This window comes from Capra hircus, chromosome 7 (assembly GCF_001704415.2).
Source record: "Capra hircus breed San Clemente chromosome 7, ASM170441v1, whole genome shotgun sequence".
Classification (NCBI taxonomy): domain Eukaryota; kingdom Metazoa; phylum Chordata; class Mammalia; order Artiodactyla; family Bovidae; genus Capra; species Capra hircus.
Genome location: NC_030814.1, coordinates 28,446,367 through 28,471,127, shown reverse-complemented (window position 1 = coordinate 28,471,127; position 24,761 = coordinate 28,446,367). Strand labels below are relative to the sequence as shown.

General features: G+C 36.8%; 1 protein-coding gene across 3 annotated transcripts in view; it reads left to right on the top strand.

The window, feature by feature from the left end:
- ATG10 (autophagy related 10) overlaps positions 1-24,761 on the top strand; it is a 277,175-nt gene that overhangs the window by 184,826 nt on the left and 67,588 nt on the right. For all 3 annotated transcript variants that reach the window (XM_005683389.3, XM_005683388.3, XM_005683386.2), the window contains exon 5: positions 14,022-14,119. In XM_005683389.3, coding sequence (XP_005683446.1) covers positions 14,022-14,119 — 98 coding nt within the window. The remainder of the gene's footprint in view (positions 1-14,021; positions 14,120-24,761) is intronic.

The following is a 24,761-nucleotide window of genomic DNA, read 5'->3' as shown; positions in this document are numbered from 1 at the left end:
TTAAAGCTACAATGTTTATTTACTTCTAACTTTACAGTGAAAATTTCTTTCAATCTCAAATGATCCCATTAACTCAAAAGTCCCCATGCCTCCTTCCCCAACACTAATTATTATTTTAGGAACTGTTTATCAGTCCATTTAAGCTATGTTTAAAAATAGCACTAACATTTCCTTCGGCCATCTATACATCTCCAGTGCCTCAGCTTCCTGCAGTGTTACTCAACTCATCCCCCTTGCCAAGAAGGTGGAACACCCTGTCTCCTCTGAGGTCTTGGCTAATAAAGCTTATTTAATCAGCGGCCACATGAAGTCCTCACCCTGCAGCACAGCCAGGGCTCCCCGCTTCACGTCCTCTGACTAAACCAGGTCAGCATTTTGAGGCCTCTCCACCCTGGGCTCAGAAGTCAAGAGGAACCACCTCCCCAGCCCACCCCTACCCCATTTCTCTTTTTCTCTCTGGACTTATCAGCAGCGTTTTGCATTTTGAACAGCCTTCTAACCTTTTCTGGATAGCTAAGACATCTGAATTTAGCCAGTGATATTTTATTTTTAATTAAAAAGTAGCTTAAGCTGCTTTGAATGTGTATTTGGTAGATTTAATCACTTGCTGCCTTATATTGTTTAATGGTCTCTAATTTTGCAGTGTTGGCGGTTTAACAAGCACTTAGGATTTAAAACACAAGAACAAATTCTCATAGACTCCCTGGTGAGAAGATTTTAATCTGAGGTGCAGCTCCTAAGAACTGACAATTTGGGGTAAATTTTCAACATGGGACATGGGGAATTAAGGACACTGAGTTTACTAATTCACAAACTCTTGCTGCAGATTAATCCATATGATTATTATAGGCCTTTAAAATACTCACTTTATTGTGATTCTACTTGGTTTGGAGCCCAGAGGTTAAAGGAAGCTTCTTGTCAGTGAGCTGTGTTATACTGAAAAATAGAAGGGGTTACATTTATTTACTGGAGGGGAGAAAAATGTCCTTCTCGGTTTTGGTTTGCAAGGACTCTACCCAGTAGCTTCTGGATTCATGTCGAGGCTGCAGGTAAAGGAAACAGGATACTACTTCAATACTGTACTTTCATGTAATTAGTATTCACCATAAGCAGTTAATCACCAGAGAAGAGCTCCCAGAGACAAAACAAGTTGTTTAGCTTGTCAGCGTTAGGGAATCGGAGGTGTTGAAACATGACTGCTTCTAGCTGGAAGTGGGTCTTGCTGAGGCTGGTGGATGAGCTCATACGTGTGCTTTGCTCTTATGTGCCAACAGCTCCCCTTACAGTACAGCACAGTAACTGTTCCTGCAAGTTCAATTATATTTTAATGAAATTTGTATACTTTCTAAGATCTTTTCTTCATGGTGGTTTTCTGTTTCTTAAAAAAAACACACAAAATAACTAGCCTTTTTTGATTCTATTTATATATTTTAAGATGCTCTTTGTTTATGCTTTTATAAAGGAAACACAAACAAGTCATTTACTTTGTGTAGAAGCATTTCTTATTCTCCACCTTCCCCATTCTGTGTTGTATAGAATTAGCGTTAGGAATTTTTAAATTCTGGAATTCACTTAGTGATTTTTCAGGTGCATTAGAATATCAGATTTAATATTTGCAAAGCATACTGAGTGTTTTCTTGTGGAGAAACATGAAAAATGGTTCTTTCCTTTATCAGAGTCTGATAATTTCTTTTCCTTTCTCTACCTAACTTACCCTAACAGGTGTTCTGAAAATGTATTATCCTTTACTCTGGAGTCATAATTTTTCCTTTTTTCCCCTCAGTCCATTCCCTGTTCATATGTTATATGGTTACTCTGGCCTTTCATCTGTTAAACAAATCTCTGTTAGTGTGGTGAATTGAATTCCTAACATCTTCTTCTTACTCCATGTCCAGATTTTTCTTTGTCTCATTCTAAGAGAATTCCGACCTAGAAACAGGATGGCTATAAAATTTCTTGCTCAGGGGTCTTTTTTTGTTATTGTTGCTTCAAAAATAGTTCACTCAGCCTTGTTTTTGACAGGTATTTAGAATTTTTTTTTTTGCATTTGAGTCTTAGTAAAAATTGGTTTCTCTGCTTTGCTCTGAATTTTATTCTAGTACCTTTTTTTTTTTAGGTAAAGCAAGTGGTAAGTAATTCCTATTTAAGTTGATATTACCTTTTTCTTTTATCAACTAGCTTAGATGTAAGAGGAAATCTTTATTCTGTTTCTTAAAGTACAACTACATTGGACTGTGATCACCTCTTACTCCTTGATATGTCCAGTGTCTGCCAGGCCAACTATTGCCTAAGACTCAGCTGACATGCCATTTGTTGTTATCACCCCTGTGTCATATTATATCACATTATATCATATATCACATGTTGCATGATATCAGAAAATTACTTGTTTACTTGTTCCCTATAAAATGATAATCTAGAAGGGAGGAGGTTAAGGTAAAAAGAGAGAGAAAGGCAATTAATAGTGAGTACTTCAGCCTACAGAGTGATAAGCTTTACTCATAGATGTGTGTGGGTGTGTAATACTTATATGACATATATATTCTTTGTCTCACTCATTTTAATGCCCATAGTATTAACTGTGGCACAATGTCAGCAGCTATTTATTGAATGAACCTAGAGGAGGACTTTCTAACCATTTCTGCATACAGTTCATAGATAGAAACCTCAAAACCTTATGATGGTGTCTTATTTGAACTTTTGTGATGAGTTATATGCTGCTACTGCTGCTAAGTCACTTCAGTCATGTCCGACTCCGTGTGACCCCATAGACAGCAGCCCACCAGGCTCCCCCGTCCCTGGGATTCTCCAGGTAAGAACACTGGAGTGGGTTGCCATTTCTTTCTCCAATGCATGAAAGTGAAAAGTGAAAGTGAAGTCGCTCAGTCGTGTCCGACTCTTAGCAACCCCATGGACTGCGGCCCACCAGGCTCCTCTGTCCATGGGATTTTCCAGGCAAGAGTGCTGGAGTGGGGTGCCATTGCCTTCTCCAGATGAGTTATATGGAAGGGAGTAATTCTTTTGTCTCCAGGAAACTCAGAACCCAAGCCATCTCTTTATCTTTACTCTTTAGTTTGTTGCTTCCTAGAGACTGCAGGAATGGTTGGTTAAGGAAAGTGGAAAGTCCTGAGGACTCAAAGCTGAGCATTTCCGCTAGCTGGGGAGCTGTTCTGCTTCTGTAAACACATATTTGCGTTGGATCCCTGAAGGCATACAGCCAAGGTGGTGCAAAATTCTGTTTCTGGGCACTTCTTGTTTGTACTACTTTGGCTTATAGGAGCTCAGTTGCTGAGGGTTTGATTAATTTAAGAGAGAAAATGTCCTTCCCAGTACTCTTTTTTCCCTATCCACTCTTGCCATTTTAGGTTTGGGAGAGGTGGTGGGGCATGCTTAATACCATTTGCTCCCCAGCAGTGGGTGAGAGGTCATTGCACTTCTCTCAGGCATTGATACTAATAAATAGCCTACCCTAAAATGGTGCTTTATTGACTATGAAGTCCATTCTCACAAAGCACTGATATCTTCAAGTGGCTGTTTTTCTCCTCCAACAATTTTTAAAGCACACTGTGTTAAAGAATTATTTGTATTGTGCAAAAGGCTTCTATGTACTGTTCATCATTCCAACACCTTTTTATGTCCCAGTTTTCCCTTTGTGGGGGCTTGGCTTTGGTCAGAAGTTGATAGCAAGTGTTAGAAATGTGTTGTAAATCTTGCGCATATACATAATAGCTTTGGGCTTCACCAGACTCCTAAGCTTACCTAGTTTTCCCTTTCATTACAACTACAGATTTCTATATTTATTTCAGCTTGAATTCTGATTAATTTCTTCCCTGTCTCTCTTCTTTTCCTTTGTTCTCAATCTCTGTTGAGAAGTAGACCAAGTGGTTCTTCTCATTTTCAGAATATTTATTTCTTTGGTGCTGACGTATGAGTTCTTCTTGGGAACCATTCTGACATATTTCTTTAATTAGTTAGAAGGGCAGCTTTTGAATAGGGAAGGAAACATTTCTTCCATTCAGCAACTGAATGTCTGTTCTTTCTCAGGATCTGTTTTATTATTGGTCTAGGGAGTAAGAGTAGAGAATTAAAAATGTAACCCAGATATTTCATATAGAAAATTTATCCACTTGTTATATGCCTAAACTATGTTCAAATAGTCAAAGAATAATTCACTCTTAAAAGCAGCATAACCAAACCAAGATAAAGGCCAGCTCAAAAGAATAATGAAAAGATTGGAATTAGAGCAGTGTTTACATCATCAGGAAGGAAGAAGAAGAGGTTTGTCCCTGGTGTGGAACGAGAGGGAGTCTTTGGACTGTGTAGAAGAAGATAACAGGAAAACAGGGAAAATGAGGGTTGGAGGAAGCTGGAAAATAAAAATAAAATATCCGTAGCTCTAATCAACAGCTTTCAAGGAAACTGTACAGACTGGCTTTTCTGAAGAGGCTGGGAAAAGTCCTAGGGAAAGGGAGGTGGATGAGTGCCAAGCTGGAGGGCTGGAAAGCATGGCCTGTTTGGGGAATAGTGAGAAGCTGGTTTGAGGAAAATCTCTACTTCAAACTGTGCAAGATGGTTGGAAAGATATGTTAAGGTCACATTATGGAAGAGAAGATGGAATGGATTTGGAGGATATGAGAAAGAAATGAAGTGAGAAGTGAAATGAGAAGTGAAAGAGATTGAGCAAAAGTGAATGAGATCAAGGGAGGGATTTTCTAGAACAGAAACTATGACTGAGTAAAACAGAAAGAATTAATGAAGGATGAGAAGAAATTATGAAGAATGAAATTTTGGGAAAAGGAATTTTGACTTTTTTAGTGTTATTGTTGCAAATTTTTATGAAGAAAAATTTAAATCATCTCTTAGAGAAAGTGAACTGGAAAGAACATATTTTCAGGAAAAAAAATTACCATTCCAGTAGAGTGAGAATTAAGGCTGCTTGTTAAACAGAAAAGATAGGTAGATTAGAGAAATTAAGGCAAAAATGATTCCAGTTAATCACCATCATGAGCAGAAAATAGAATATGACTTGGCAGATTTAGAGTCTTATTTGATTATAGAGAATTTTTAAGAATGTTCATAATTATGCAATGGAACATGACTTATAGTGCATTAAAAAGAGATTCTAGGGGTTGAAATGAAATTTGAAGAGCAAACAATGAAAGTTATTTTTCTTAAATACAAATAAAAATAAATTATTTAACTAATATAAATATATTCAAACTGAAAAGTTTAAATGACGGAGGGAATTTAATGAGGATTATTTGTTGAACCAGGTAAATGTTTGAAACATTATGGGGATTTAAAGTATAAGTAGGATGCTGGGGTAAAACACATGATGGGAATAGAATCCCACTGAAAAATCAGGTCTGATTTTAAAACATATTAAAGAAAGGTGAAACAAAACTAGAGGGACACCTAATTTGCTAAAAGGTTTATTCTAACCTATGTTAGTGCAAAGCATCATGTACACAAAGTAACAGATTTTATGTGGATTCAGAGGCCTGGAAGAAGACATGAAAAGGCAGATAAATTTATTTTCTTACCTGTAAAAGGCTATACTTCAGCTTTCCTGAACAAATAAGTGTGTTGTGTCCCATAATGTCTTCTGTCTACTTACTCTTGATAAGACAAGCCCTGTTTGAAACACCCATTAAAGTGTACATGAGTGCCTTCTGTGTGCACAGCATAAAAATTCATTAGTCTATTTAAAAAATATGCCGAGGAAAATGGCTGCCTAACTGGAAATAGTGTACTGGTTTTCTCCTCCTTTAAAGTTGTCAAAGCAGAGTTCTTCAAGTGCATACATTAGGTGCTCTGCCGAGAAGGTGGAGACTGTGTTCTCCATGGGAAGGAGATCAAGCTGGATGGGTTGTCAAGGTGCTGCTACCGGTGTTAACTGGTCCATGTTCTGGGGGGTTCTGAGATTTGAGAGAGCCAGGAGTCCAAAATGCTGAGTACTGGTATGCCAGAGCAAGAGGTTAAAATCAAAACCTCAGAACACTTTGGATAGGATTGAAAGAGTGTTTTCTGCTTTAGAACCAACAGACCTAATGTAGATATGCATCTGGTGATACGGTCTTCAGAGTTCTGATGAATAGTAATATCTCACAGTTGGTGTCTCGGGTATCTTGTAGACCCAGTGTTGCTTCCCTTGGGACGTTTTCTGAAAACAGTGATTCCTCAAGAAAGTCTTGTGTGTACTTCTTCTAGGTTAAGTGTTTAACTTAATTTAAATGAGAGGTTATAATATCATCTGCATTAATATAAGTTCTGAACACAGAATGTGAACAGTTCAGTTCAGTTCAGTCGCTCAGTCCTGACCAACTCTTTGCGACCCCATGAATTGCAGCACACCAGGCCTCCCTGTCCGTCACCAACTCCTGGAGGTCACTCAGACTCACGTCCATCGAGTCCGTGATGCCATCCAGCCATCTCATCCTCAGTCGTCCCCTTCTCCTCCTGCCCCCAATCCCTCCCAGCATCACAGTCTTTTCCAATGAGTCAACTCTTCGCATGAGGTGGCCAGAGTGCTGGAGTTTCAGCTTTAGCATCATTCCTTCCAAAGAAATCCCAGGGCTGATCTCCTTTAGAATGGACTGGTTGGATCTCCTTGCAGTCCGAGGGACTCTCAAGAGTCTTCTCCAACACCACACTTTAAAAGCATCAGTTCTTCGGTGCTCACCTTTCTTCACAGTCCAACTCTCACACCCATACATGACTACTGGAAAAACCATAGCCTTGACTAGACAGACCTTTGTTGGCAAAGTAATATCTCTGCTTTTGAATATGAACAGTTTAAGGTGACCCCAAATTACTCTTCTGTTGTGCTGTTGGGCATATTCCTCATAAAAATGGATTGTAACATACATGAACTTTCTCATGTAACTGAAAGATGTCTTACATTCATTTTCCATGTGAAAATACTAGACAAATGTATGACATTTAGAACACTGGGGCTAAAAAATGACAAATATTAAGCAATACTTATATAAATCACTTATCTGGACTATATTAGTTAAGTATACTTAGTTGCAATTAACTGACCCTGACCGTGATAAGCAGAAAAAAATTTACTGGAAGGGTAAATCATAGAGTCAACTGAAGGCACAAGTAATAAGATGAGGGAATGTCTACCTTTCTTTGGTTTAGTGGTACAGAATGGGATCCTGCCTACTGCTTATTTTGGAATTTATCTCCCAAATAGGAACTATGTTTGGATGGTGAAAAATCAAATTTCCACTATATCTTCATCTACTTAATACTATAGATTTATATGAGAAGTATTTTATTGATGACTTTTTAATCATCAATCTTTATTCTTAGTAATAATTGTGGTAAATTGCTCTAGAAATAATGTTGAACATCCATCTATCCAAGCATTGGAAAATATTTATACATAAGACAAGAAAATGTTTCTGGAATGCAGAGATGAATAAAGGAATCAGGGATGATTTATGCCCTCAAGGAGCTTACAGTTTACTGAGGGAAACAAGACAAATTTGAAATTTACTGTAACAAGTAGAATATGTTAACGGCCATAAGAGAGGTAAAAAGAAAATTGTCACCAGGCATAGAATAGGTTAGTGGTTGAAAGAAGCTGGGTGGGAGGTGGGAGAAATGAGAACATGTTGGTTAAAGGTTAATACAGATTTTCAGATAGAAGATGAGTAAGTTCTGGGGATCTAATGAGGAGCATGATGACCATAGTTAACAATACTGTATTTTATACTTGAGAATTACTAAGAGAGTAGATTTGAAATGTTCCAACTACGCACATACACACAAATTTTAAATATGTGAGAGGATGGATGTGTTAACTAACTTTATTGTGGCAACCATTTTCCAAAATATACATGTATCAAGTCATCACGTTACATATCTTAAACTTACACAATGCTATGTATCCATTATAGCCAATAAAGATGGGGAGAAAGTTGCCACCATGGCTCAGAGGGCAGAGATTATCTTGAGCTGGATGATCAGATGAAGCCCTGGCCGGAGTGATGCGGGAAAGGGCAAGCCTGGCCTATTAAAAAATCTAGGAAAGGCAAAATTCTAGATAGTCTTAGGTTAAGCAATGCTGGTAGTGACTACTAATGACAATAAAAACAATACCACAACTAAAATATGTGTGTACCACTTTATAGTTTACAAAGAGCCCCTGGTACACGACAAAGTGGAGGGTCTGGAGCTGCTTGGTTCTGATTCCTCGCTCTGCTTCTTACTGTGTGATCTTGTGGGAGTTATTGAACTTTTTGTTTCCGTTTTTTTTCACCATCTAGAAAAATTTGAGATAATAATACCTATTTTATAGAGTTTTGAGGTTTGTGAGCTAATATATAAAGTGGGGCTTGGCATGTAGTACCTTTCAGTAATGCCAGCTGAGTTCTGTATATTAATCTTTACAATAACAGTGTAATATAGGAGCTGCTATTACCCTGATGTGCAGACATGCAAACTGAGTGCTCAGAGAGGTTAGATGGTTTATTTATTCTAGAGTACATATAAAATTATGGAGTTAAGATTCAAACTCTTTAGCTCCCCACTCCCAACTTTACTGCACAAAGCAGCACCAAAATTTAAGTAATATTGAAGAGAAGTTGCCAAAATCTATAGTTTTTTTGAATTTTCATTCAGATTTCTTGAGACTAATAAAGACTCAGAATGTAAAAAGTGGATGTAGGAATAAATAAAAATTACAGAATTAGCCAGCACAGTAGCTGATAAGAATGTACATGAACAATTAACACTCATTTCATATCACAATATAATTTTCTCACTGAAGCAAAAATGAATTTTCTCCTTTGATGGAGCATCATCTCTGCCTTACTGTGGAGAATGACATGAATTTTTATAGCCTTCAAAGCATTGTTGAAGACAATATATTGAATAATGACAAATTTCATTGTGAAAAATCCACCATTTCCATTTTATTTCTACTGACCACATTCAGAACATTTTTCCTAAATTTACTCTAAATAATTTATACTCTCTCTAATGTTCTTTCTGGAGTTATGAAATTTTAGTGAAAGCATGCACCACAGGATAAAGGTGACTTCAGCATGCTTGCACTAGAGTTAGGTAGTGATAGTGAAATATCTCATGATGTTATTTGATTCATGAAAATAATAGCCCTGAGAAATTTAATTTAGAAAGCTTCAGATTTTGAGTAATATATAGATTACTTGACATGTAGGTTATTATTCAATTGAGAGATTTTATATGAAAATATTAAATTAAACGCTACTGGCAGTTGCTAAAGATTGTACTTTTTAATTATTCTATTTTTCATCCAAAGTCTCTTCCTTTTTTATCATTGACATTTTAGATTGCTGACAGAATATTCCTTTAGCTCAAATGTGTAATATCATTCTGGATGATAGAGACACATAGTAGGCACTCAATAAACACTTGTTAAATAAATGACCTTAATTTACCATGCTCACTTTGTAGGTTGCTGCTGAAATTATTTTGGCTTCTACTTCAATTTTTCAAGTATGCAAGGGATTTTACTGAGCTTCTCAGCTCAGTGTGATTAATGAGATTTCTAAGCATGTTGAAATTGGTGCTATCGAATATCTTGGGTCTGAAACCAGGGAATTGTTGATTGAGTATGCTTATGTCTCCTCTGACTGAGGCCAGATAGAAAAAATAGGCCCTCTAAACAGGGCTTAAAGTTCTTGATTGAAGATAACTTCAACTGAACATGAAGGCACATAATAATGTGTTTCATGAGTTTAACCAAGTATTTGTTTATGTCCACATTTTAATTTTAAATTAAAGTTTTAGGTCTTCAGTTTTCATAAATAGGCAGATGGATCCAAAATCACAAAATTATTCATGTTTCTGCCATATTTAAGGTCTATTTTTATGATGTGATTTAAAAAAATATATTTGATTATCTCATTTCAATGATTTTGGTGGGATTTCTGAAGGCTCCATTTTGGTTGTGGAATAATTAGAGCCACAGTCATATTAGAATATATTATTCATGTCAGTTGTATATGTCATGGCTTTGAAGATATTGCTAATCAGGTCAAATTTTTATTTTTGAGTAAAAGATCACCAAGCTAATTTGTGTATGTCTTTGATCATGAAGGTGTGAGCTATGACTAGGAGAACTGATGATGAAGGCCTAGGGGAAAGAATCCACGTCATACTTCGTTAAGTCATTATTGTCATATCTGTCTGTGAGAGACACAGCCATATTATCAGGCCTTCTATAGTGTGAATGGTCAGCAGAAACTGGAAAGGTTGACATTCTTGTTAAAGCAGCTTGCACAAGCATTCATTTGATCATTGATACATGTACTTTAAAACGTTTTTATAAACACACTGGAGAATGCAGTCACATTTATTCACTTAAAAAAACACCATTTCCTTCACAGCAAGCAGGTAGCATTCTTATAACCGTACGTAAAGGAGTATGATGCATCTTTTGATGTTTTGAACTTATTTTTTTATTCCTTGTAATTGTCTGTTATTCTAAGTTGACGAGATCATTTTTTTTCTCCCAACTCTTTTTATTTCTAATTGGAGAATAATTGCTTTACAGTGTTATGTTGGTTTGTACTGTATAACCACATGAATCAGCTCTAAATATACGTATATCCCTTCCCGTGGGAAGGGGACGAGATCATTTTTTAATTCCTGTATTTAAGGTGTTACATTTTCTCTCTAAATTAGGTGTTGCCTGAAAACCTATGACACCCTCAAATTCTAGCATCAAATCTGGTGAAAATATTCTATAACATTTGTTTTGGGTCTCTCCACAATGTTGCTAGGCTGCTGATTTTTGCCTTTTGCATGAATGTTTCCAGCAGAATATGCAAGTTTTTGACAGTGGTAATTTCCAAACCATTTACCCCATCCTTAGATTGTTGGCTGAAATATTTTGAGAAATAAAATTGAGATCATTACTGATTATCAGAATTTATTTTTCAATTTTAAAATTGAAACAAATTATTATGGGCAAAAAAGAAAGAAAGAAAGAAAAACCTTGTACTAGGGTGAAACAAGAAAGGTGTAGTTAGAGGCTGAAAAGTGAGAATCTGTGATTGACTTTTTTTTCATGGTTTGCTGCTCCTTCCAAGTTATGATCGCTACAGGCAGCTCACAACACATAGCTATTGGCTACTTTCTCACTGTACTCTTCTAAGACTGTCTTATGTAATATAATACAGTCAGAGGAGTGACAACCATCGCCATTGTTGTATTCTATTGATTAGAAGCAAGTCACAGGTCCCACCTGCACTCAGGTGGAGTGATTAACAGATTTCAAACCCAGCATTCTTCTGTGGGTCTGCAAAGTCTTTCCCTGTTTCAGTGGAAATAAAGTTAAGGAAAGCATTCTCTCATTTATCATTTATTCAGTAAATATAAAACATTTGCAGTGTGTGAGTGAGACTTAGAACTGCACAGCAGCACTGCGGTGGTGAAAGGACAAAGGCGGTCTTTACCCTCAGAGACAGCATGGAATAGCAGGAAGAGCACGGAATTGTGAGTGCTCCAATTGTGAGATTCCAGCCCCGGGGTAGTTATGAACTGGCTCCATAATTTTGGTAGATGTATATTTCCTGAGACCTTATGTCTAAAATTAGTAATTATACCAGCTGTAACATTTTATTATTCTACAACTGATTCTTTTAACTTTGACATCTGAAAATTATTTTAAAAGCATGTCAGCTTTTAATAATTTGACTATTTGGTTTTCTATTTGACACTGACATACCTAAGATGCTGTTTCCCTAGCATCAGTACACATACACACACACACACACACACACACGTGCATATTTTGAAGATGTGCAGGGCTTAAGATTAAAGTTTGGCCCTTCTCTGTAAATGTGTTCAGACAACAATATAACACAGATACAGAAGGCAGCTTGTTTTAAACTTGTAGCTAAACATGACATTCAAATGTTAATTGGATGAATAAATCTTGTTCATTTTACAGACATGGAAATGTCAATGGAATAAAACTATTTATCACAAGATAATGGTCTCCTGCCGCCAGATAAATGCCAAGATGAAGATACTTATTGAAAATGTATCAAAATATTCTATTGCTATTTATTGAAAATAAAGGTTGAGGAAAAGTTCAACTTTTCAGGTCAAACATGAGAAATGCTCTGTCTATGGTATTAGTATATTGCTGTCTTAAACACAATGTGCATGGTATAGAAACATGAGAAAACTCTTAAGAAATAATGGTCTATAAATGAATCTTTTAGCTCTAAGCTATGAGAATTACTGGAATGGTGCAATGGGGGCTAGGAGGAGATACCTAATATATACTGAATTGTTATGTGCCTGACACAGTCCTGGTGTGTTCACTGATGTAAGCCATTCACAAGGATAGAATTTGAGAAGGATTACTATCCTCATTTTCAGGTAAAGTTAAAAGCAAAAGAGTAAATTAACTATACTTCAGTTAGAAAATAACTTGTAGTCACATAGAGAATTAAGTGCCAACACCAGGATTCAAACTCAGCATGGACTTCAGATCTCCTGCCCTTCCCCTATACCCCACATCTGTACTTATGCCTCTAAGTCTGAATGCAGTACCTTTTGATTTGGAGGGCTTTTGAGTAGATTATTTCTCCAAGTTGTATTGTACCTAATGATCAAATACTTCTTTGGATCTAATAGGCTGATGAGTTTTCTTTAAATGATATTGTCTGCTTGTTTAAAGAAAAGAGCACACCCCTAAGTCTTGAGGACTCGGTTGACTCTAAATAAGCCAAGTAGCACACTAAATTCTGAAGGTTCCCTGGTAGCTCAGATGGTAACAAATCAACGTACAATGCAGGAGATGGTGGTTCAGTTCCTGGGTTGGGAAGACCCTCTGGAGAAGGATAGGTTACCCTACTCCAGTATTCTTGGGCTTCCCTGGTGGCTTGGTCTGTAAAGAATCTACCCACATTGTGGGAGACCTGAGTTCGATCCCTGGGTTGGGAAGATCCTCTGGAGGAGGGCATGGCAACCCACTCCAGTGTTCTGTCCTGGAGAATCCTCATGCACAGAGGAGCCTTGTGGGCTGCAGTCCATGGGGTCACAAAGAGTTGGACATGACTGAGTGACTAAGCACAACACGGCGGTAAATTCTAATGTTAAGACCACCTTCTTTTCAGCGGTGTGATTTTATCGTAATTCCTTCTTTCCGCTTTCTTTTCTGAACCTAGATATCTATTTCTCCACTTTACTTGTGTCATACTGTTCTTCGTAAAATACATTATTTGGGTGATTATGAATATAGGTGAATAACTGAAGTTGCTTAAACAAAGAAAAGGAGGATTGTTCACTAAAGATTTTACCGATTTCTTCATGGCAAGTCCTTCTCAAGTCCCTCCACCCCTAACAGACAGTGGGTGTTAATGTCTCCCTCCTCTGGACTTTCAGAGAACTGCAGTTTTCCTCTGGCTATGACCAATCTACCAATCAATACAAAATACTGAGTTTAGTATCAATATTTACTGATATATACTTGTCCTAGTTTCCCTACTCGGGAAACACTCCTTACTAGGAGAAATTATGTGCTTTCCTTCTATTCCTCATGGTACCCAACAGAGTGGTTTGAACATTACAGATATTCAGTCAACAGGAGGGTGAAGGAAGTACATGGATGGTCTGATTTAAGGAACAGAGGAAGTATGAAGACTTCAGAGGTATCCACAGTACACCCTTGTGAATATGTGAGTCTGTCTACCTGGTCCTTTACTGGTGCTTCTGTTTATCAGTTTTCTCTAAAACACATGTGGATCTTATTTATTTTGTAAAATTCCTAGAGGCAATAAGTGAGCAGATAATTTTACTGCTCGATGGATGGAGAGAAGTTTGAGTATTTTAATTTCCCTCTGGAAGAAAATAGTAATTCATACAGTACTCTTCTGATATATAAACAGTATGTATACTAAGTAAAGGTTTTTTAAAAAGTTATAATATTCTTTCAGTAGTTTTAGATAGACATTAAGCACCACTGTGTCCAATCAATTACTAACTGGCAGTCTTTACTTTCACAGATGGAAGACCTTTAGCTCTGAAGGACATCTGGGAAGGAGTTCATGAGTGCTATAAGATGAGATTGCTGCAGGGACCATGGGACACTATTACTCAACAGGTTAGAGAATGTTTTCGTTTTTATATGTGATTCCTTCCCTCTGCGCGTCTTTTCTTCTAGCTCTGTCTCTCTTCTTTTTTTTTTCTATTTCATTCCTCTACTTTCTTACAGATTTCAGTTCAAAGACACTTTCCTTTAAAACATCTTACCAGACCCAGGCTTGGTTTAGCTTCTCTGTATAAGCCCTCATAGCACCCTGTAATTTTCCTTCATAGTACATGTTAAAAATTTAAATTATGTATTTGGATTTTTTAAATTAATTTTTTCCATTATACTGTGTGTACTCTTGTGGCTAGACCTTTTTTTTTTCTCTCCATTGTATAACCAGCACCAGTGCAGTACTTACCATACAGTAGATTTTCAATAAAAATTTATTAAGTGAGAACAGAAACAAAGTTGGCATATACACCAAGAAATGGATGATTTAGTGTGTGTCACCTCTTACTGCTTCAGAGTTTTACTCATAGGTGCATTTGCAGGAAAAAAAAATTACTTTTGATGAATAATACGTTTACAATAGTGATTTTAAAAAGTTGCAAAAATAGATCTGCAAAAGTAGATATAAAAAGTATATTTGCAAAAGTAGAGAAAATAAGTTTGTTAATCATGTAAGTCATTATTGCTGTCTTGCTAAAATCAGCAACTAATTATTTTAGAAATTTTCAAAAAATATTCATTACCTTGCAACCAATCATGGTCTCTTTTTTACTTATATCAAAAATCTTATTTTCTCCCAGCCTCTGTGAAGCTTAATCAAAGCTTCCTTTAAAAATGACTTTATCAGCCATTAGAATTTTTATGCCCTCTTATGTGTTTGATCATAATGACAGTTTACCTCCCAATCAACTTAAGAATCCTTAGCATCTCATATGTAGTTCTCTGACAATGATTGCAAATGACCATTTCTTAGGTTTTAATTGAGGAAAAAAACGAGTTTTAAATATATGAGTCACACACCACCACACCTCCCCCTGCCCCTTGCTCAAAATTAATCCTTTCTTCCTGTTCCTACCATCACCTTCCTGGTTTGCACCCTGTTGCCTCACCTGGAACAACTAGTAAAACCTACCTTTGGTCTTCTGCTCCTTTCCTCCCTGCCCCTTCCCTTTAGTCGTGTTTTCCTAACCATGCAGCAAGCCTGCAGTAGCTGTCCAAGGGGCTATGGTGTGTGGTCTAAATGCCTTGCCTGGGTTCCAGGGCTGCCAATCCCTGGGTCCCGCTGGCCCTTTCCAGCTTATCTCCTCCTCCGCCACTCTACACAGTCTCAGCTCCTGCCATACATGGCTGTTCACTTCCCCAAACCCATGCTATACAGTGTGTTCTTGGAATTCTTTCCAGTTTAATGCTTTCTCTGTTGCCTTTGTTCTCTCTATATTTCCCCCTCCTTCTTTCACATGTCCGTTTCTCAGAAACCACTTCAGTTTACAAAAATGGTCCCTTTTAAATCCCAGTTCTGTAGACCAGAAATCAGTGGTTGCTATGAGGATAATGTAATGAGATATATAAGCAAATCCATCAGAAAGGCTTTTGGCAAGATCCTTTTATTTTATGCAAAGTGTTTTAGACTAACCTTTAAGTATGTCAAGGTGAGTGCTAAGTGATTCAACTTCCAGTGTCTTGTCAGTGACCACAAACTGTCCAAAAATATAAACTGTAGAGTCAGAATCCACAGGGCCTGGAAAATGCTTGGTTTTGAGAGTCAAAGAAGACAGCAAAGGATAGAGGAAGGGAGCATCCAAAAATATATATGTATTTAACTGCAGTGCCTTTTTTGTCTGCTTCTTCTCAATTATGTTTTATATTATGCACCTGAGCCCAAATCTTATGTTTTTCCTTTTTATGTCTCTAGCAGCCCTATCATTAATCTCCTCAGTGCAAACCAAAGCACAATTCTGGATGGTCTGTGTCATTTTGGGCTTTAATTTCACATGTCTCTGTTCTGACTTGTGACATATAAATAAGATTTTTGAACTCAACCACATTTTCTTAATTTCCTAATATGATGTTGTCGAGAGAGTTTGTTCCACTGATTGGATACCTAAGTTGCTAACCCAACCACATGACCCAATCTGTATATTGATAGTTTTAAATGGAATTGACTAGTATTTTTTATTAATAGTTTACAGGCATTTAAGCATGATCCAGACTGCCTGTTAGCAGACTCTTTTTCCTATTTAGCAGAGTATGGTAGTAATGATCAGATCCTATCACAATAAGAATTACCATCTTAATACCAAGTATGAGGCCCACTTATTGGGAGGGATATTTGATGCACCCAAATGGTAATCTAAGTATAACATTTAGGTGTTCCTTTGGAATGTGTCTTATTGGGATTGATCTTGTGGACAGGTATCCCCACTTTTGATAACGTACTTTATTTAGGCTTTAGAATTGCTCATCACAGTGTATCTCCAGGCACTGAAGACCTAGCAAGGGACTTATTTGTTGCCATTGTACTAACTTGGTGTTTGAAACTCATTATGAATATTCACTTTGGAGGTCTTAGTTTTTAATCCCAGTTTACCTAATGGGTTGCTGTTTATGTGCTGTTCTTTGCCTGAGATCTTTGAGAGAGTGTGTCCTCATTTTTGTAAGGCCCCATATGGAGAAAAAATAGGGTGTCCTCAGTGCTGTGAGGGGGAGGGTGTGGTACAGCACTGGGGAAGAGTGAGCTGATAGGACATTGGTGGCACCAAATAGTAGACACCATTTTGCAGAATTATACTAAAGAACCATTAGCTTGCAGACTGAACATGATAATAATATCCTGTCCTCCAGAGTGGCTTAAAAACAAAAGCAGTCTTTGCATAATATAACATGCATTTCACTTCATTTTCAGGCTTGATTGTGCTCATATAGTTTGTTGCTCTTCATCTTCAGTAATCACACTTCTGTTCCCTCAGCATTTGTCTTGATGATAAGGACCTATTCATGTCAGTTATGAACTCTCTCTTTTGAAGACAAGCCACTCATGAATCTCATACATTTGATTATGGTGATTACTTACCTGCTTTTGTCCAACATCATAGACTACCTATTATCTCAACCTTGCAGCCTAATAAAGAATTTCTAGAAGAAAGTGAACAGGTGCCTAGCTTGGATCTGCCTAAATTGGTACAGTGACTGTCACAGTAATGATCACTGGAAGGTGTGGGCACTGTGTTTTAGGTAAAGAACTCCTATAATCTTGGCAGAGGCTAAAATCAAAAGACAAGAAATCATACTTCTAGTTTTACTTGAAGATATGTATATTTGTATATGTGAGTGTGTAGTGATCAGATAAGTAATTTTTCTTACTGTCTTCTTTAAAAAATTTTTTTATTATGGGAAATTATAAATATAATACATATGGGAATTTGTATAATATGGGAATATGTATAATATCTATAATATGGGAAATTATAAACATAATACAAAAATAGAGATAATAGTGTAGTGTAGTGGTCCTCAACCTTTTTGGCACCAGGAAAGACAACCACTCACTTGCTGTGCAGATCAGTTCCTAAGAGACCATGTACAGGTACTGGGGGTTTGGGACCCCTGGTTTAGTACACTTACAAACTAATGACCAATCTTATTATTTTGGTATCTCACCTGATCTAATTTTTTTGGTAGCAAATTCTAGACATATTATCTCATCCATAATCATTTAAGTATGTATGTTTAGAAGATAAGGGCTCTCCACAAATGTTTATAGCAGCTTTATTCATAATAGCCCAAATGGAAATAACTCTGAAGTTCTTTAGGAGGTGCATGGTTAAACAAATAATGGTACATCCTTACCCCGGATACTACTCAGTAATTCAAAGTAACCAACAACCTGAATGAATCGCCAGAGAATTATTGAGTGCAAAAAGTCAATTCCCAAAGATTGCCTGGTAAATGATTCCATTTAGCTAACATTTTTGAGAAAATTATAGGTAGGAGAATAGACTGCAGTTTTCAGAGGTTATGGGTAGGAGGAAAGTGGGTGTGGTATAAAAGGCAAGGAGGGAATCAGGTGGCAATAGGAATGTTCTGTATCTGACTGTATCAATGTCAGTATCATGGTTGTGATAATGTAGGTTTGTTTTGCAACATATTCCCATTGAGGGAACTGAGTAAAGGCTATGAGCAATCTCTTTGTATCATTTCTTACAACTGCATGTGAATCCACATTTATCTCAAAAAAGTTTATTTAAAAAAGGTAAGAATTCTTTTAAAAAAATAACCACAATTCTATTATCACAACTAAAGTTGTTAATAATTTCTTAATATCATTAAATAAGCAAATGTTTGAATGTCATTAGCTCTTCTCCAAGGAGGTTTTCTTCCTTTCAGAATGTTTATCTAGGTGCTATATCAGGCAGAGTGGATTTAACTTTGGGTACCACCACTTATGAGCTATCTGACCTTGGGCAAATAACAAAAACTCTTCATGTCTTATCTTTCCATTAAAATTAATGGCAGCATCTACATAGAGTTGGTGCGAAGAGTAAGAGAAAGGGTTGTATACAAAACTCAACCTGCGTCATCTCCTTTCAAATATATAGTTTCTAACACCTGAACTGTGTGCTTTAAATTTAGAAAACTAGGAATTTTGAGGTACTTTATTTTCTGATTATTTATGTCTGGGGAAGGCTGTCCGAGTGCGAGTAAATGAATGGGATTGGATGGATAGAAGTGGGAAGAAACTCGATGCTTATTTTCCCATGTGATTTCATACATGGGAGAACTGTGAGAGAACCGGCCTAGAAGTCTTGAGTACACATTCTGCATGCCCCAAATACCACTAATTTCACTTAGAAGATTTTAGCATGTCTGAAGCATGCAAAGGTATGATAATTTTAGTGAATTTTCATTATATTTCCATGATAAATCTCTCAGGGTAAACACACACACAGCAAAAAATCTGAAACTGCTTAGGTACCTTTTGGTGAATAGATTGCTTTTGACTCTCAGTGATGCAGGAAGTCACTGGTTAAGGATTCTTGAATAATGAAGCTTGATATGTTGCCTGGTGATTTATAATGATGGTTGATAAACTGATGATTTAATTGTGCTTCCTCTAGTAATAATCTTAAGTGCTCGAGTGAAGTTCCAGTGATTGGCTTTCTTCTGAACTCAGTCTCCCTAGAGTCTTTAGGCATCTCTTTTACACAACATCCTATAACTGACTTTTAACTGTTCTATTTTAAATAATACAAATCAATTAAAACACACAGCTGTTTAACAAAACTTCTCAGTGTTGGTATAGGTCTCGGTGGGTATTTCCTGATGGCTCATAATGACATCAATTTAGTGCACCTGGTAGGATCAGTGTGCACTGGAAGCGGCTTAATTCTTAAATGACAAGAAAATTAAGAAGCCTTTATGGATTGCTGCTGCTACTGCTGCTGCTTCAGAATCACTGCCAGCTTCATTGCTGGCTCTTTCATGGTGGAGCTTCACTGAAATGGGACCTCAGACATCATGTGATTGTTTTCTCTGTAATTTGCTGCTAATTTGTTGATTCTGAGTTTCTTGGTATTTATTTTGGACATTAATTCATCACCTTAGTGGGTAGATTTATAATCCCACAGTAATTACATCTATCTTGCAGACTTTTCTGTAGAAACCCTCCAGTGTTTTAATAGCACTCAGTAATTCTACCACACTCCCCTGTCTTAGGAGAATGAAATACACTTCATCGTTATATGACCCTCTCTTTGGTATCCTAGGGTAGTGATGATAGTGCTGTTTTTGTTTGTCTCTGTTGGTAATTATTTTTAGATTGTCAATCTATACCTGCATTGTGTCTTTAATGTTTATTGAATGTTGATGCTGTGGAGTCCATACATCATCAGAGTACTTCATTCTCCATATTCATTTTATTTTTTTTTTATCAATTCAGAAATATCCTTTGTCTCTCACACTCTATTGTGCTTTTCTTGTTTGGGGTAAAAAACACATTTTTGGAAGTTTTATTTGTTTCTAAGTCTTTCCTTACATTTAGACGTATATGAAAGTTCTTTCTCTTTAGATATTTAGTCATTATCTTTGACTAAAGAAATAATTTTTAAAAAAATTTCTTGACTTTACACCCTGAAATGTTTTAGGAAATCTTCATATTGAATGCTATTTAGGCATTTGTATGAGATTACTTTCTCATCCAGCTTTTGATTATTAATTTCTAAAATGTTTAGTTTTGTTTCATTTCAGTGAGAGTTCAAGATATATAGTTAAACAAGGAATGTATTTCTTACAAGTAGCCAACTTATTCTTTTATATTTGGGTCTTTTTTCTTTAAATTGAATTTTATTTCAGTAGACAGTAAAAACGAGACTGGTTAGGGTAATGTTCTTTGTTATATGTATATCTCACTGAGCTGAGTATTGCTTAGCTTTTTACCATCAAAGTTGCACTTTTGACTTAGCACATGCCTTGAATTTATATGAGAGCTTACTTTAAAGAATTTTCCAGCATTTCATTGATCTTAAAACTTTTATTCCTAAAAAAGAAGCAGCTTATAAATGTGAAAATAACATACCACTTAAAATATTTAATAATTAATTTTAATATTACTCATCTTAGCACATTTCATTTTGATAATTACCTGTCATCAATTTTTAATTTTTAATAAACATCTTAGTTCCAAAACTTCAAGTTTGAGGAATATTTATATTCTCATTTCCAGTTTTTGAGTGATTAGAGGTTATTGGTGGGTGGGCAGTAAAGCAGCAGCTAGAAGCAGGTAGAGAAGCCTGGGAGGTGGGAAGGCAGGCACAGGATCCAGAGAGGATGGAAGATGGACTCTGCAGACAACTTATCCACATCCCTGTGAGGGTACTGGGCTTCCCAGGTGGCGCTAGTGGTAATGAACCTGCCTGCCAATGCAGGGGAGGCACAGGTTCTATCCCTGGGTTGGAAAGATCCCCTGGAGAAGGAAATGGCAATCCACTCCAGTATTCTTGCCTGGAGGATCCCCAATGGACAGAGGAACCTGGTAGGCTATAGTCCATGGGGTCCCAAAGAGATGGACATGACTAAAGTGACTGAGCACAAGCACAAGAAAGATGCTGTTTGTTTTCTGTTATTTTTGGCACAATGGTTGCTGCACATGCATACTCTATAATGCAATTATTCCACCTTTTAAAAACTTCTATTTCCCACCCACTTAGCCTTTTCTTTTTACCTGTTGTGTTCCTGGTTCTTTTCCATGTTAGCTGTTAAATTTCCCATATTACATTTGTAGTCTATACTTTGTAGTTTAAATTTTGGCAAATAGAGATAATACAAAATATATAAAGCATGTTTGCAAGTCATTACAATTATTTTATTGCATGCTGATGTTATTTTTTCAGTATATCATTGCTACTTCCCTTTGTCCAGTCTGAATTTCAAAAATATTTAAAGTCATGTATATACATGTACTCAAATGTAAGATTAATACATATACTGTAAAGATTAAAGAAAGTGAGTAAGAACTAAGTGGTAGAGAGGGAAAGACAATTTTACAGAAAACCTAGGCTAAGGGACATATGGGAGCTTTCTAGAACAACAAATAACAAAAATAGAGAACACCAATTAAATATGTTGCTTTCATTCTGTTATGAAATTAACATTTACCAAGAAAAACAAGCCTTTTTCTTATATTAAATTTTAGGAAGATAATTTTACAAATATGAAAAAATTATCTCCTTTATAGATACTGCTTAAGCCACCTTTAAGAGGAGGGGAGGGAGTACTGATGAGTTGTGTGGGAGAGTTACAGTAATGTTCTGCATGTGTGTACATTTATACTGCAAAGGTCCTTATTAGCGGCTTGCTGTTCAGATTCAACCTGTAGATGTATTTTGAGTGCTTGGAAAGCTTTATGAATTTGAAAGCATTTGGACTAGGTATGTGCTCTATAGTTAAACATGATCACTTTCTTTTCCCTTTGCCTGATATCCTGTTTCACTTAATTTGCCCACCTGTCTTCTAAAGGCATTTAGGTTTGCTTGTTCCAATATTGGTACAAGATACAAAGAAAGAGTTTAGAGATTCTGTATGTATGAATCTCAATACATATCTTGGACTATCTTCAAGTAAAAGTGCTATCATATGAGTGTAAGATTTTTTAATAATTTATTTTTTCTGTTTAAAAAAGTTTTATATGCTGATCATTTTAAATAAAATATGGAATAGCATAAGAAAAAAATAATAATTGCTCAGTCTCAAACATTATAAATTACCACTGTTAACCTTCCAGTGTATAGCTTTCTAGAAATATTGTTTATTTTTTCATATAATTATATATAATGTATATTCACACATGTATATATAATATATGCTGCTGCTGCTGCTAAGTTGCTTCAGTCATGTCCAACTCTGTGCGATCCCATAGATGGAAGCCAACCAGACTCCCCCATCCCTGGGATTCTCCAGGCAAGAGTACTGGAGTGGGCTGCCATTTCCTTCTCTAGTGCATGAAAGTGAAAAGTGAAAGTGAAGTCGCTCAGCTGTGTCCAACTCTTAGCGGCCCCATGGAATGCATGCAGCCTACCAGGCTCCACCACCCATGTTATTTTCCAGGCAAGAGTACTGGAGTGGGCTGCCATTGCCTTCTCCGATATATAATATTTAAATATACACAAATGCATATGAGATCACACCTGTTTTTTTAAATTTATGTCACAGATATCTTTTCATACCAATATTTAAATACATCTAAATTTTCCTTCTAATAACTGCATAGAATTTCAATATAAGGCAATACCATAACTGTTTTAATGTTGTCAACCTTAAGTTCTTTTTGCAACTGTTTGTATTATAGAAGTGAAGTGAAGTCACTCAGTCGTGTCTGACTCTTTGCCACCAGGCTCCTCTGTCCATGGGATTCTCCAGGCAAGAATACTGGAGTGGGTTACCATTTCCTTCTCCAGGGTATCTTCCCGACCCAGGGATCGAACCCGGGTCTCCCGCATTGGAGGCAGACGCTTTAACCTCTGAGCCACCAGGGAAGCCCTTGTTTGTATTATAAACAGGTTCTAAATTAACATTCTTATCCATACAGTTTATGCAGTTGTAAGATCATTTCCTTGGAATAAATTCTTAGAAGTGGAATTGGTGAATCAATAAGCATTCACTTTTAAAGATTTTGTTAGATAATTCCCAAGTCAGTCTCATAAGAACTGTACTAACTCCTGTTACCAGCAGGATATTAGAGAACCCGTTCCCTGAGTGCTGGCTGACATTGGACATAATTGTTCTTTTTAACGTGTTACAATCTGATGTCCATCAGGCTACATATTGGAGCCATGTATCTGTCAATCAATGCCAAGGTTACAGATAAATTAAATGTAGGTTTTTCTTGCAGTTGATTGGGCACATACATTTTAGACATCGAGGAAGTATAGTCAGGATTAAAGGGTCTACTTTGCATCCTTTCCAAGCCCAAACCATGTTTCTGCTGTGCAGAGGTGCCTGGAGGAGTACCTGCCCGCAGGGCTCAGGCTTTGCTTTGTAAAGCTTCATCACTTGCACCAATGATGGAGCAGAATCCATGGAAGCACTAAGTCTGCTCCTTTAAGCCTGGAAGATAGGCTCTTGGATGGCAAGATTTTTGTGAGCTGGAATTATCAGTCATCCCCCTCACCCAAATAACAAGACACAAGTGGAATATTTGATTGAATAAAATGGTATCATAGCAGGCCTGCCAGGATGAAGTAACTATTAATACACTTCCCTCCAGACAATAAACAATAAAAGGGTTAGCATTTTGAATGCTTTCAAAATACTATCCATTTAAGTCCTGAAGAACATCTCCTAAAACTGACACATTTGGTTTTGGCACAGTCGTGCTTGAGCTGTTCCTTCTGGCAGTAATTGGCTGTGAGATCAATATATTCTTTAAGTAGAACCAGGTCATCACCATATAAATGGGTGGTTGTCTTTCTGTTTGCTGTCACAGGAAATCAAGTACTCACTTCTAAAAGCTCTATGAAATTGAAAATGAATTTAAAAGTGTGGGGACATGATTGCAATTCTACTATATAACCTTTTAAGCTGAGAATTTATCTTGTCCACATATTTTTCAGTACAATAGGTAACACTTAGGGAACATTACCCAAGTGCCAGGTACTCTTTAAATACATTTATTATTTCACTTAATCTTCTGAACACCCATATTAGGTTCATTTTATTTTACACATTTTACAGAAGGGGAAATCAAGGGACAAGGACATCAGATAAGATGCTAAAGGTTAAACATCTGTTAAGTGACAGGACCAGAAATTGAACTCACCTTCATGAACTCATGACTTTGAGAGCTCTATCATTAGCCACTATGCTTTAACCCTCCTGTAAAGTTTATCTTAGTCTCAAGACGTTATCATATAGATTTAATCCATTTGTGCATCATGGACCTCATTGAGAATCTGATGAAAAATCTGGGACCTTTCCCTAGATACACAAAATTTTGCAACCATGTTAAAGAAGAACAATCTTTAGAATTTGTAGTGACTGTTTAGTTCAGTCGCACAATCATGTCTGACTTTTTGCAACCCCATGGACTGAAGTATGCCAGGCTTCCCTGTCCACACCCATTCCCGAAGCTTGCTCAAACTCATGTCCATCAAGTCAGTGGTACATCCAACCATCTCATCCTCTGTTGTCCCCTTCTCCTACTGCCTTCAGTCTT